At 32.6% G+C, this 14,820-nt stretch overlaps 2 protein-coding genes across 5 annotated transcripts; one reads left to right on the forward strand and one right to left on the reverse strand.

The window, feature by feature from the left end:
- Nucleotides 1-754: 754 nt before the first annotated feature.
- Nucleotides 755-8,760, forward strand: LOC123211498 (maspardin). Of its 4 annotated transcripts, none has more exons than XM_044630266.1 (8): nt 755-1,001; nt 1,922-2,047; nt 3,882-3,980; nt 5,045-5,187; nt 6,060-6,168; nt 6,908-7,015; nt 7,894-8,034; nt 8,138-8,760. In XM_044630266.1, exons 1-8 carry the CDS (start codon nt 930-932, stop codon nt 8,543-8,545), a joined length of 1,206 nt encoding a protein of 401 aa, XP_044486201.1. In that variant the 5' UTR covers nt 755-929; the 3' UTR covers nt 8,546-8,760. The 4 variants fall into 4 exon arrangements, with proteins under 4 accessions (XP_044486201.1, XP_044486203.1, XP_044486202.1 ...); XM_044630267.1 differs by having other exon boundaries at nt 765-980; XM_044630268.1 differs by lacking the exon at nt 6,908-7,015.
- A 4,400-nt stretch (nt 8,761-13,160) lies between these two features.
- LOC123210296 (probable calcium-binding protein CML13) lies at nt 13,161-13,908 on the reverse strand. Its single transcript, XM_044628564.1, has one exon. It carries the CDS (start codon nt 13,793-13,795, stop codon nt 13,352-13,354), a length of 444 nt encoding a protein of 147 aa, XP_044484499.1. The 5' UTR covers nt 13,796-13,908; the 3' UTR covers nt 13,161-13,351.
- Nucleotides 13,909-14,820: the final 912 nt, after the last annotated feature.

Genomic DNA, 14,820 nt, shown 5'->3' on the forward strand with positions numbered 1-14,820 from the left:
TCTGTCTTCGACGACCTTCTCTTCCCACCCAAACTATTAGTCTGCTCTCTCTTATTGTCAAGAGACAAAGAGACGTCGACGAACAAACGAAAACAAAGTCTTTATCTCTTTGTTTGTGGACGGATAGAGACAAATTGTCCTCGTTACTCTTTGTCGATAGAGGACGATCCAAGACAATGTTTTAATGACTTAAGACAAATCAGATTATTCATCTACTAGATTTCAAACTCTCTTTCATTATCAAACAGCCATCTTGAGTGCTTTTGTCATTGTCACGAGTGTTTTTGTTGTTGTCCAGATTTACCTTCATCGTCATTGTAAATTTTAGATTTTAAAACCTAGGGTTTGAGTTTAGAAAGAAAAATACAAAATTTTTAGTTTTTCAAATTAAAAAATAAATAATATAAAATTTTAAAATTTAAAGTTAACTATAAAAAAAAAATTTACTTTCACTTTTAATAATAAATTTTAATATAAATTAATCTGTAAATAGCTATTTAAGTTTTTGAGAAATAGTGCTTTGGCCTCACGTATGTTTGTAGCACCCCATTCATTTTATCATCCCTAATTTGCAAGAATAAAATAAAATAAATAAAATACTCATAAATTAAATTCTCAAATGAGTCGCACATTGATAACGATGACTGACAGTTGAAATGGGTCCCGTCAATTCGCTGTTATCAACACACAAAGCCACGTGCCCGCTCACGTCTTCTCGTCAAATCCCACAAAATACAAAAGAAAAATAAATTAAAATTAAAATTAAAATTACAGCCAATGCGCACGAACAGAAGAACAATAATAAAAGAGAGAGAAAAGTTTTTGATTTTATAGTTCTTGTTGGCAGATATATATGAACTATTAATTGATTGATCGATTGATCTTCATAAATCTGACTTTTAATGAATGTATAGGCACAAAAATTAGCAATGAAAGGCGTCTTCTCGGCGCCCGGAGATTTTGTCCACTTCAAGTCTCAGGTTCCTCTTCACAAGATTCCTGTAATTTTCTCTTTCTTTTTTTTTTTTTTCCTTTCATTTCTTGACTGGATTATTTTCTTACCTGTAGCTTATTGACCGATTGCTTTTGTTTTTTCGTTAATCTTCATTTTAAGTGTTGGGGTTTTTATTTTTCACTTTTATTTTGCAAAATAAATGATTTGGATGTGTGCTTCTTTTTTTGGTCCCAAGTGTTCCTTGTTAGTTGACTACTGTTGTTACTGGCTCTGTGTAAGATTGTTTATTGAGGATTTTTTTTTTTTCGTTTTTATTTTTCATTTCAATTTTGAGACAAGTTGATGTGGTTATCTCTTATCTCAATTTCCGTCTCGCTATTTTTGCATTTTGATTGGGGATAAGGTGTCTTACCTTTAGCTTCGTTTTAATATGTTAATTAGTCAACTGCAGTGACTCAATGTGGGAATTCATTTTATTTTAATTTGCTTTAGGATTTAGTTCGTTGGCTCCGTTATGTAGTACTTTTACTAAGCATAAAGATAAATCTATGCCACAATCATGCTATTTCTATCTTTCAGAGAAGCTTTTGGCAGTGGCATATGTAGTGATGAATTTAGAATTCAATCAAAAATTAATTTTTTAGTTTAAGATTTTCTAGCTTTTTGATATCTATATTATTTGGATTGACTGTATAACCATGGTAACTCACTGCCTGTTCAAATGAACAGATTCTTTTTCATCAAAATTGTAGGGTGTTGGCTAAGTGACATTGGTTTGTTTTATTTTGCCTGATTGGTGCTAGCTTTTTGAATCACAATGAAGAGGCTAGATATTTGAATTATTTTAGGGCAAGATTATGTCATATCTGAGCACCACCGTTTAAATTAGTTATTTCTGATGTTACTTTTTATCAAATTATAGGGTGTCTCATATAGGAACTTCCGTTCTTTTTCTGTTCCTTCCAGATTGGCACAAAGCAGTGGCGATATTATGATTTTGGGCCAAAAGTGGTTCCTCCACTTATTTGTCTTCCTGGTACGGCAGGGACAGCAGAAGTCTACTATAAACAAATCATGTCCTTGTCCATGAAGGTTGTAAGTTTTATTTTGTAGTGTGTTAGAGTACTGTTAAATAACTAGTTTTAATACATTTTAGTTTTTCAATGTCTACCGCCTTTTTCTGATGTTCTTAAATTTCCTAGGGAAAAACAGTCTATATCTTCTAGGTCCAGTCACCTCTTAGATAGAAACTGGGATATAATCTTAGTTATGCTGTTCTTCCATTACAAAATTTGCCCTCATTGCTGGGAGAGCAGTTTCATAGCATGGAAATGGGATATTATCAATCTATGACAACTTTTCAAAATGAATGCAAAAAGAGACCAGTTTCAATTTACAAAGAGAAGGAATCGAATTCTTAAAGTTTTTGTTAACTTTAACCAAAAAAGCTAAAAGACTTAAATGCCACAAACTAATATAAAAAGAAAATAATTTTTTAAAAAGTGAAATTATTTAAAAAAGAAAAAAAGAAAAACCACAGAAAAAATCCAAGAAACAAACAAAATTAAAACTAAAAAGTGAAATCTAAATGAAAATTGAATAAAGAAAAGAAAAATTAAAGTCAAAGAGGAGAGAGCTCAAGAACTCATTTGTCCTTGTGGTTTCACTTGCTGACTTCAATCCTTATATCTATTTCTCTGACTTGGTTTGCATATCTTGCCTTGAAGTAGGTGTTTCGCTTTGGTTCTATCCTTCCTTTTGAGTCCAATCCTCTCTTTCCAACGCCTACTCCTACTACTTTGGAATGCTCCTCCAAGTAGTCCCTTTGACTGCATGTCCTTAATGAAAATGAAATGAGAGTTCTCAGTTGTTTCTTTAAAGAAAGACTGAGTTCTTGCATAGATGATCATAGACAGTACAGCTGGAGCATGATCAATTCTTTGTCATCATTTCTAAGCCAAATTAGCTTGGCCAGACTGGGTGGCAATTTCTTAGTGAACTTCTCAAATACATTTTCACCCTTATCAAATGTTAAATTTAATATCCTCCAATGTATTTTGTCCCTTGTGTATATTTCAAAACTTGTACCTTTCTGTTCTGTTAGTTTCATAAAAAGTTGTCTGCTGATTGGTAATGTCCCCTAGGAAATATAGTGTTAGACAGAAGAATGCAAATTTTTATTATTTATAGAATTATTTTCTTTTAGTGAACGCAAGAAAAAAAGCTTGTTTCATGAACTTCTTTGTCTTGTACTCTCTCTTTTGCATTGTACTATTCTCCAGTTGAGTAAAGTATTATGAAGGATTTTTGCTTCATTAGTTGTTTTAGTAGGTAGACATCTGCTGTCAGTTAATGAATTTTAGATCTGTGGAAAACACTGTATATGCAATACCACATTTCTTGTGATTCCCCTTGCTGGAAAACATAGAAAATCAAACCAGCTATTTTCTTAATCTTGATATGAATTCAAGCTAATTAAGGTCAAATACATGTGGTACAGTATTTTTGACAAGGTTTCTTATTTCACTGTATTGTTGTTATCTGAATTAATGGTTGTATCCATGGATTTAGACTGGTGCATTAATTTCACTTCAAATGGTGCCAATTCAGTTCATTGTAGAAGTTTCTTTTTCCATTGAGGCTTTTTTGTATACTTTCAGTTTTTCTGAATTTGACATCATAATGTGATTAAAAATCCTACACTGGAGCAATGAAGGTTAAACATTTTGACCTTTGCTTTGTTTTTTAATTTTGTTACTGAACCATGTAGATAGGTTTATATTGTACTCTTTAAGGATGAATTTATTACCACATGCACATACTATAAAAAAGATAGATACCATTTTGGTGGAAATTTCTTATGTTGGCCTGTCCTTTTATTCCCACAGTTTGGACTGTTACCATTTTCATGGTATTCTCTTTTCAGGGCTACCGGGTGATATCTGTAGATATTCCACACATATGGAATCATCGTGAGTGGATTCAAGCATTTGAAAAGTTCCTTGATGCTATTGATGTTCATCATGTGAGAGTTCCATTTATTTTGTAGTATATGTTTCTTACTGCTGCCTTTTTTCCTATCTATTTGCCTCTAATTCATATCACTTAGATTTTGATGCGTGAGGCTGGTTTATGTACCAAATGCCTGCTGAACTTGATCATAAGTTGTTACATTTCAAAATGGCACTTTCTTTTCTGTTTCTTTATGTATCCAACTTCCTTGAGGAAAAAAGAAAAGGACCTGGATACTTAAAATATTACAATTAGTTAAAGCATGCTCATAGACTTTCCAAAGGCACGGCTGGCACACAGGTAGCCTAAAAGCAGAGAGCCACAAACTCAAAAAATTGAACTTAGATGCTGCTATGTTGTGTTTTCTACTACAAGGCCTATGCTGAAATAAGGAATTGATCATTGGCTTAGGAATGATTGTGCTAAAAACATTAGTAGACTGTCTATTTTCTCAATGACATGATCAGCTCCTTTTTATTTTCTCATGGTACAACTTTTGCATCGTATAATACAATCTATTCAAGCCTTGTTTGCCCTGTCTTTGTAGAACCAAATAGAAAAAGGAGCCATTTATAATTACTCACTCAATGTGTTGATACATGAGGAAATAACCATTCATTCTTATGAAAGATTTTTATGTAGATCGAGGAAACTTACTGCCAGCATATGTTTCTTCATATTTAAAGGGAATGAAATTGTCAGTGAAGCTCAACACCGGTAAAGAATATGCTAGTAGATATAGACACTTGGATATACCTATGTATCTTAAACCAGAATCGATGAGAATATAATTAACATTGATCCCCATAATGTGTGCCTTAAAGGCACATCTTAAGAATATTAATATGGCTAGTGATGAATGTTTTCTTATTGTGGATGGAAGTTAAAGTTGTTTAGGAACATTTTTTTTCTTTAAATAGAATGATAACATTAATTACTGACTGTTAGAGTGTACTTCTAGATAATGCAATTAATATTTTGCATCTTGGACACATTATATTTGTTGGTTATCTGATGCTATTAGTTACTTAAAATGAGGGTATTTATTTGGTAGATTGATAAATTGGTTGGATACAGATACATCTTTATGGTACATCCCTTGGAGGCTTCCTAGCACAACTCTTTGCTCAGCATCGCCCAAGACGAGTTAGATCATTAGTACTATCAAATACATTTTTGGATACACGTAGTTTTGCAGCTGCTATGCCATGGGCTCCCATGTATGTTTTCATGCTTGTTTATAATGACTATGGACTGGATATCAAATTGCTACATTTTCTGGTTGTGTAGATCAAAATCTTTCTTGATGACTTTTGCCTCTTATTAGCCAGGTTAGAAAATTACTATTGGGATCTAGTTATGACAGTAAAGACTATTTACTTTCAGCTATTGAAACATTGTCCTTGTGGAAGTGATGCAATGCATCCTAATCAAGATAGGATTCCTAATCAAAATAGGAATTTGCTTTTTATATTGGCTTTATAGTTTATTTAAAACTTTATTGTAGGCCTGTTTTACTTAATTTAGGATTCTTTGCTCTTTTAATTTATTTGGGATTGTTTTATTTACTTTTTGGTTGATGTTAGGATTTCTCCTAACTAGTATAAGTAGGGCTGCCTAATACAATCAAGGCAGATTTTTGTTATTATTATTGGGCATTTTATTCAAGCTTTGTGTTCAGACCTCATTAAGTTTTATTGTTCCAACCACAATCATCCTATTCTAGCCAAGTTGCTGAGACTTAATTGACTTCTCTATTCCACAACGTCAAGAAGCTTTGATATAGGTTTTAAGTTGAAATTTATTGGTCAAGATGTATGTTACATTCAAAATATTTATAGGCTTCTGCTAATTATAAATATATTATTGAACTCTTAGGCTGCTGCTTGTTTATATAAATGTGTATTCTAGAAATGATTCTATATATAATATATATGTATTTTTTCTTTATAGCTTAAATGTTAATAACAAATTCCTTTCTTTATTATTTTGATTTTTTGCTGGCCTGACAAGTTTCTTCTGATGATGTGCTTGTAAAATTTTGTTGCTGTTAACACATTAATTTGCCTAATTGTAATATTTCCTTGTGCAGTGTTAGTTGGACACCTTCCTTTTTGCTCAAAAGATACATCTTAACTGGAATTCGTGATGGCCCACAGGAACCATTTATTGCAGATTCTGTGGATTTTGTTGTTTCTCAGGTAATGTCTGTAATGGCACATGGTTATTATTATTGTTGTTATCTTTATGAAAACCTGAACCTTCTCATACATTGCAGTTATATTGTTCACAACAGAGGTTAAGTTATCATATTGCTTTATCTCTAAAATCTCTGGTATTTACATAGCTCTTTTTTCTATTTCTTTTTCTCATATTTTAAGGATGGGAGATATAGGCGTATGCTATTGTTGTACAAACCATTAGTTTTGTTTCCAGCTTTTTGCTGTTGTGTGCATATAGGTTTGGATATGCAATCTGGTCCACGTTATCCACATAATGGAAATTTTGTCAATTTTTACTGAAACTGTTATATTCATTACTGTTCTGACAGAATATCTACTTGAAGGTTGGGTTAAAATTTACCTGATTTGAAAGTGGAGTATGTTGTTGGAGATTTTAATTAATATTTGTGGTTTCCTTGTTACTGGATTTATTTTTAATCTACTGTGATTAAAAATATTAACCAATTATGAATTACAGTTAGGCTTCAATTCTCTGTCATTTTTTCAGATGGTGCTTTTTTCATTAGAATCATTTTCCATTTTACCCTTTTATGCCTTTTATCTCTGGCCTTCTTCACTGTTTACCAGCATCCAGGGAGAGGTTGTCCGGTATTTTTCACGAGTGAACCCAGTTCTAACATTAACTTGTGTTTCAGCCTACTTTAATGCAAAAACCATTTGATGTATAAAAGAACTTAATTTGTTTGATGCTATTCAGATTGAAACACTGTCAAGAGAAGACCTGGCATCCAGATTGACTTTGACAGTTGATGCTGCTTCAGTCGGAACTCTTCTGCTTTCAGACTCATATATCACTATAATGGATGTATGTCATCTGAAACTCGTTTGATGTGTGTGCATAATATCATTTTACTGACATACTCTTCAGAGGAAAAAAAAATTTTGGATTGGTGCCTACTTGGTCCTAATTGAAACTAAACTAACTTGAGAAAACACAAGCATTAGTTATATGCCAACACTTGCTGGCGTTGAATAAGCCAAATGTTATGAGAAAATATATATTTCTTTTCAATATTCAAAAGTATGTTAAATTATCGGTGAATTTGATAATTGTACTTTAAGGCAGAACTAAACATGATGAGAAGAAAGGTTAATTCTTCATTTTGAAATCAGATGCCTGCTTTTAAGTTGTAAGTTGAAATTACTGAACCAGTATACAGCAGAACTTAAAATGATGACTAAATGAAGGTGAATTCTGCACTTTGACATTGAATTAATGTAGTTAAGAATCATCTCTCCAAGTGACTCACACCAATGGATTAGTGAAATCATTATTGCCAACTTTGGTTGTTGAAATTGGAAGCTTGCTAATCCAATTATTTGTGTCGTTGGACAATCTTCCTAAAGTTTTGATATTCACATACGGTGGTTAGTGATTCTTGTTTTTTAGGAAAAAATTGAGTTGCAAATTTTCTGATTTAATTGGAGACTGATCATATTGGAAATACTTTGTTTCCACTGTCCTTTTCTTTTCTTTTCCCCCAATTTTATATGTTGAAACCAAATTTCTGCTCACCTTGTATTGGATTTGATCTTATATGTGTAATGTCATTCACGATCTACTGTTTTAATTTTTAATTTTCTGGAGTTTTGGTTTTAGTCATTGATACTCAAACAAAGTGTAAAATTTTGCTGATAGCTTTGTTAATTCCTTTGGCATGGTTACTTTCTTCCTCCTTGAAGACAAATGACTACTGTGCAACTCCGCAACTACTCAAAGATCAACTGAGAGAGAGGTATCCTGAAGCAAGGCGTGCTTTCTTGAAAAGTGGAGGTGATTTCCCATTTCTTTCACGCCCAGATGAAGTCAATTTACATCTTCAGGTAGATAAAATTTATTTGGATTAAGGGTCTTTTGAGGAAGCCATAAACTAGTAGTTTTTAGTGATTGAATGACTGTAATTTAACTGGTGTCTGCTTTGGACAGCTACACCTGAGACGAGTTGGGGTAGACGCTCAGCCAGACTTGGTCCGAGGCATCTCAAAGGATGGTAGTGGTGGCAATCATAGTGAAAAAAATGATGGCAACGAAGAGCCTGACAACCCTCCCAAAGATGAAGAGGGAAATTCTGGAAGTCCATCTGCAGAAAGTCAGTTACCTCCAGAAAGCTCAGAATCTCATAATTTAGATGATCCACCCCTCGGCAACTCTTTAGGTTGCCTTGTGGGTCATGGAGGTAAAATGCTTTTGTTGCCTTGTGAATTGTTAAGAAAGCAACAAATCACAGCCGCTGAAATCCTTCTGCAAATCGCATTAGAAATTTATGTTCTATATATGGTGGAAACATTAAATCTCACTTCTCTTTGTCGTTGGAAATTCCTGCAATTGCTGTAAAACGAACATTTCAGGGTGACGGTGGTTTGTTTGTGTAAGTTATACGTTTAGACAGTCTAAACTCAGTCCAGGTTTGCCAATGCTTTCTGTAAGGAATCGGTTTTTTACATTGATATTACTGTACATTTAACATGTCAAATTTCCAGTTATATTTTTTTAAATTTGAATTCTGTAAATTACAAATTCAATATTAGAACATGTAGATTTTGCCTTAATGCTTTGTGTTTTGCTTAAATATATTGCATAACTGGTGAGTACAGAGAAAGACAATGTAATAGTAAACCTGGTAAAATCAGAGATGTATTTCAATGTGTATGCTTCTAATCAATCTGACTATGAACATTTAATTAGATAAAAACCTACAGTAACTAATATTTATTGTCTACTTTTTTTTATTAGTTTCAACTGCTCTTGTTTTTAATTAGGCTGAAAAACTTTTTCCTACTTGAGGTTTATTGAAAAATCAAAATGATACCCGTTAAGTATAAAAGACCTAAATTTTCACTCATGGGCAGTTAAAATATTCCTAGAATTGGTGGTATCTCTGGGTCACTTTGGTTTTCCATGGTGGAAATGAGTCCAAAAGTTATCAAGTTTTATCTAGTTGAGCTAGCATGCATGGTTAAATGGATTGTTACAGCTGAAAGTTGGAAGAATGAGTATAGAGGCATAAATAATAGGGAAGTCACATTTAAATTGATAACATAAACATCAACTTGGAGAAAAATGTGTTAATAAATATTTCTTTGACAAACCACAAAATAGGAAACCAAGGTGGTAGTAGTGGTAGATTCATATATCCTAGTTTGCCTTGACCAAGTCTAAGAATCCTACTATTAGTCGAATCATTCTTGTTAATGAGATTTCTTTTATAAATTGAAATACACAATTTAGAATCTTGCACAATATAAATTATGATAGTAGTAGTAAAGATCAATTAATTAATCATAATATCTACTACAATGAAAGAGAATATAGATAGAGAAAGTTGGACACTGAGTCGTCTTTTAACATGGAATAATCTACTGCTTTGAAGTTTATATTCACGGTTATGATATCAATTCAGTAAGAATAAAAGTTATAAAAAAGATGTTTTAAAAATGACTTGATTTTAAACAAGTTTTAAAGAGAGTTATGAGATTTTATAAAATTCTCCTTATCTAACTTACGATAATACTTATAAAATTTTAAATGATAGATATTAGTCATATGAAATTATATATCAATTTATATGTCTCTTGGTTTTTTTTCTCTTTTTTCTCTAAATGATTCTTTATATTTATTAGATAAAAGGAATAAGTTACAATTTTATCAATTACCCATTCTATGTTATTGGATCTAGGGCTACAAATGAATCAAGTATGGCTTGATTATTACTAACCCAAGCTCGGGCTTGAGTGGCTCGAGTGTGGTTCTTAAGCTAATTCGAGCTTAATGTAGATTAACTCAATAAGCTCATGAGCTCACAATTTGACTTGAACAAAATATTATAAACCTTGAAACGTTTAAATTTTGACACTTATATTCCAAAGATCTTACTTCCTAATTTTGAATATAAAGGGAAATTAATAAAAATATAAGCTATGGAGTTTACCTAAAAATTTTCAAATCGAGTTTAAATCAACTAATTTTATCTTGAGCTCAAGCTTTGTCTAAATGCAATCGCCCCAAGATGTAATACTCATAGGCATATCCCAAGGTTAAATAGCCATTTTAAGTTTATTCATGATTTAGTAATCAAGTAATTACAATGCGGTTGGACTTGATAAGTTCTGAGGTGTTGTGTTCGAAAATTTGGAAGAACACTCGTTCCATAGTTAGCAGTGTCAATCCAAGAAGAGAAACACATGTTCCAAATTGGGGATAATTGCCTCAATGGAACACCCATCCTAGTAGAGAGGAGCACCCATTCTTGGGGTATCAAACATATTCCAGGTTGAACTTTATATAAGGAAGCATTGGTTTTATTTCATACTATTTTCCACTTGATATTTTAGATTGCAAAAAGTCATAGATCACCAAATTCAGCTTTAAACACCCGATTATTGTTGTTCAAGGCCTCAATTAGAGGAATTTTCACTAATCTATGAAAGTGAGCTAAGTAAGACCATTTTTATGCTTCGGTTTAAGTGATTTCATGATGATTGGTAGTTAGCTAATGATCCTCGAATGGGCATTAGCTACTTGAATGTAGTTGTTAACACTCGAAAGAGATATTTTTCTTTTAAAATGTATTGTTGAATGGGCATGTGATGAATTCATGAGCATTCGTAACCACAAAACCCTTTTTCTAGACAAAATCAACCTCGGTCAACACCTTATTCAATTCGCACTAAGCACACGAATGGTTGTGCACTACTTATACATGGGAGTACATCTTGTTACATGACTTCTTTGGAAAAGTTTCAAACTAGTAATGGTAGAGCAAACAGTTGACAAAATTTTTGTGCAAAGGGTTTTGAAATAATTTTTCTTTTTTTTTTTTTTATAATTAGTTGTTGCATGCATTTATCTTAAATCTTGATTATTAGATGTTCATACATCATAATCAATTGAACAATCTCATAATATTGAGTAAATTCATTTATAATTTTTATTTTCATTAGTTCATAATTTCTATCAGTATCATAACTTAATAGTTTTCTAAATTTTTTTTTTAAATGTAGGTGATACACTAGTTAGAATAAACCATTCTAAAATACTATTATTACCAAATGAAAATGATTGATTGGTTATAATAGCATATATGGTCATACAGTCTCTTACGTTTTATTGATTATATGTTAAAGTTAATAATTTATTATTGCCTTTTTTAAATGGTGTGACATTTTTTTGATATGCTGGTTGGTATGCCTAGATTTTCCCAGTGCTGTGAAAGAATTTTATTGTTGTCCTAGACCAGGCTTCTTCAGGCACGATCCATGCATTGCCAAGTCTACATCGAGGTCAGGAAATTAATATGAAATAGAAAATATGTGGCTACAGTTCTCGAAAGGAAAATCATATTGTGATTTCAAGAAACAATATAAGTTACAAAATTCTCAGACATATTGTGCAATTTTGAGATCTTCAATGGTTTTTTGTTATGTTCCCACTTGCAAATAGGAACTTTGACGACATTATCGATCAGTTCAAACGAACTCAAACTAACTACATAAAATTTGAACTGAACTCAAACCAATCTATTTTTTAGATTGACTTAGCTCGAATCCAATCCTAACTGCAAATTCGGCTCAACACAACAAACAACAATCCCAAACACAACAAAATTAACCATAATCCATGGATTATGAATCTGTTTGGTTGGATTTATCAGCTGCAAGGTTTGCTACAATCACTACAACTGCCAAAAGAAAAAGAACAACCGATAAAAATGAACCGAATTGGCAATATCGACAATTTTCTGACAACCTGCCAAAGGCAGTCTCATACTCAAAACAACATTTTCCTCTCCTCATTTCACTCTCTTAATCCTTTATATATCTCCTATTTTGTGTCCACTTCACCAATTTCACCTTGTCCCCCCACGTGTACCACCTTTTGTACTCTCATAACAGGCTTTCTTTTGTACACCATAGTAATGGGAGGTCTAACAGTTTTATTCTAACCTTCAAACTGATAGATGGCTTGCTATAAATATTATCTATGAGAATTCACCATGGTCACCCTAAGAATATTCTAATGACAGTAACTTGTGAAAACAGATGTTGTACAACTACTATTTTCTCAAAAAAGTTATCAGTCTGAAAATTCAATATTCACATGATTGCAGAGTATTAACATGCAAAACAATTGAAAAGAAAAATAAAATCATTAGTAAGCAGTGTCCAGAAAAATGCTGCCTATAATGGAAACTTGTAGAAAACTCAACATAAGTTTTACCACAAACCACCAATACATAAGCCAACCATAATTACGAGACAGACCTCTCCTTCCACACCATGGATCAATTACAATAGGCTTGCATCAAGCATACGAGAAAAGCTTTGTGTACACTATCAAAAGATAACTAGTTGCCATATGATCATTACAGCCGTGAAGATGAATAAAACAAAATCACCTACAGATCTGGAAATAGCCTTGCTTCCACTTAAAAGATAATCTGGGTACATGTATTATAACTGTTCAAGCAACTTCTTCATTATCCTTCAACTGACCAATATCTTATGATTGTAAACCATCAATCATTCTTTAAAAACTAACTAGGTTCTCATATTCATAGATTTCTTGACATGTGGAACAAAAATAGAACATAACAATGTCTGGCCTTATTACAGAAAATTACATTTCTCACACATAAACTTAATGCATTAGCACTTCAAACAAACACCAAAAAATCATGAATAACTTCTTCTATACATTCATCATATTATCAGTCCAAACAACACATGCATTACTCTGCACATAATGGAGTATTTCCGTATTCTCACACAAAAATGAAGCAAATCCAAATTCATGAAATCCACATATTCTCAAAGATCAAAAGATAGGTCCACATTTACAAAAGTTAGCAAAAACTTGGCATTACTTCTAACTAATTAAATTAAGAAGAACTCCAACATCCATACACAGGTAACATAGCTACACACAACATCATAATGCAACTCAGAAACAGTTGGCCAAAAAAATAATAATAATTCAACAATTAAAGAAACACAAATGTCCATCACAGAAATTTCCATCAAACCCTAATCCCAATACAAAAACAAAAATATATATATATATATTAGAACAGACAGAATAATTCCACACAACATTAATATCAAAAGCACAACAATTTTTTTCATTTCTTGAAAAACCATCAATTCACTTAGCCACCATCCTGGCAATGAAATCTTCGTACCGGATTTTGCCATCCGACCCCACATCCACTTCCCGAATCCACTCGTCAAACTCGGCGGGCTCCAGCTTCTCCCCAATAGACGTCAATATATGTCTCAGATCCGCCACGGAGACAAACCCAGTTGAATCCTTATCCAGCACTTTGAACGCATCACGCAACTGGCGATCGAACGGCTCCGGTTTCATGTGCTTTTTCATCAGTTCAAGGAAACGGGGAAAATCAAACGGCGCCGTTAGTTTTTCCTCAGAAACTATCGATTTCAGTTGGGCCTGTGTGGGGTTTCCCCCGAGTGATCGCATGAGGATCCCCAACTCTGAAGGAGCGATCCGACCGTCACCATCAGTGTCGAATAATGTAAAGGCCTCCTTCATTGACGAGATCTGGTCGTCGCTCAGATCCTTGCCCATTTTTCTCGGTTCTGCTTTTGAGAATTTCTCTCAGTATCGAGGGAATGAGAAATGATTTGATTTTCTGACTTGTAATGTGAATGGCTAGAATTTTGGGCGTTAGCTTTCTAAGAGACTCGTTTAAAGGTGAGATTAAAAATGGGGAACTTAATTAATTTTAACTTTTTAAAAAATAATTCAATACATTTTTTTTAACTTTTTTTATTATACATTGGCCAAAAAACTATTTTCCATCCAAAGTATAGTGAAATTCCAACGTATCACTCATCAATATTAAAAAATTTAAATACTCATTCATAAATTAATTTTTATTAAAAATTTTAATTAAGATCAGAGATAAAACTATTATTTAATAAAAATATTTAAAAAATTAAAAATTTATCACATTTCCCTCTAGATAGCAATTCTCTCCTCACCCAAACTTTTAAAACTAACATTTTCACCTTTAGGGTTTTTTTTTCTCCTCCTACGTCTTTGCTTTAGTCGTTGATTGGTTTTCCACTATCTTTAAAGTCAATCAATCTTCTCTCTTCGATGGCCATTTTCGTCAAATGAAGGCAATTCATTTCATCCAACATCAAAAGAATTGTCTTATGGTCAAAGACTCGTCGTCTAGATGATTTTTGACTGGATTCAACGAATTCAAACAAAAATCGCCTAGACGCATTTGGATGACAACACACCTAGACAATTGTTTGGTTGACGATTAAGATAGGGAATGCGACAATTGACTTTGGTGATGGCTTAGCGTGGAAAAGGGAACTTCGTCAGTGCTGGAGATGGTGATCGAAGGTGAAGAAAGAAAAAAACCTAAGTTTTGAGGGGAAACGTGATTTTTTAAACCTAGAAAAGTTGTTGAAAAGGGTGAATTTGTGAGTTTTTAAAATTTTGAGGAAGGAATTAATATATTTTATATATTTTTAACAATATTATTAAAATGACAATTTTACTCTAACTCTAATTAAGATTTTTAACAAAATTTCGCTCATACGTGAGTGTTTAAGTTTTTAAAAACTAAAGAATGA

This window comes from Mangifera indica, chromosome 3, assembly GCF_011075055.1.
Source record: "Mangifera indica cultivar Alphonso chromosome 3, CATAS_Mindica_2.1, whole genome shotgun sequence".
NCBI lineage: Eukaryota > Viridiplantae > Streptophyta > Magnoliopsida > Sapindales > Anacardiaceae > Mangifera > Mangifera indica.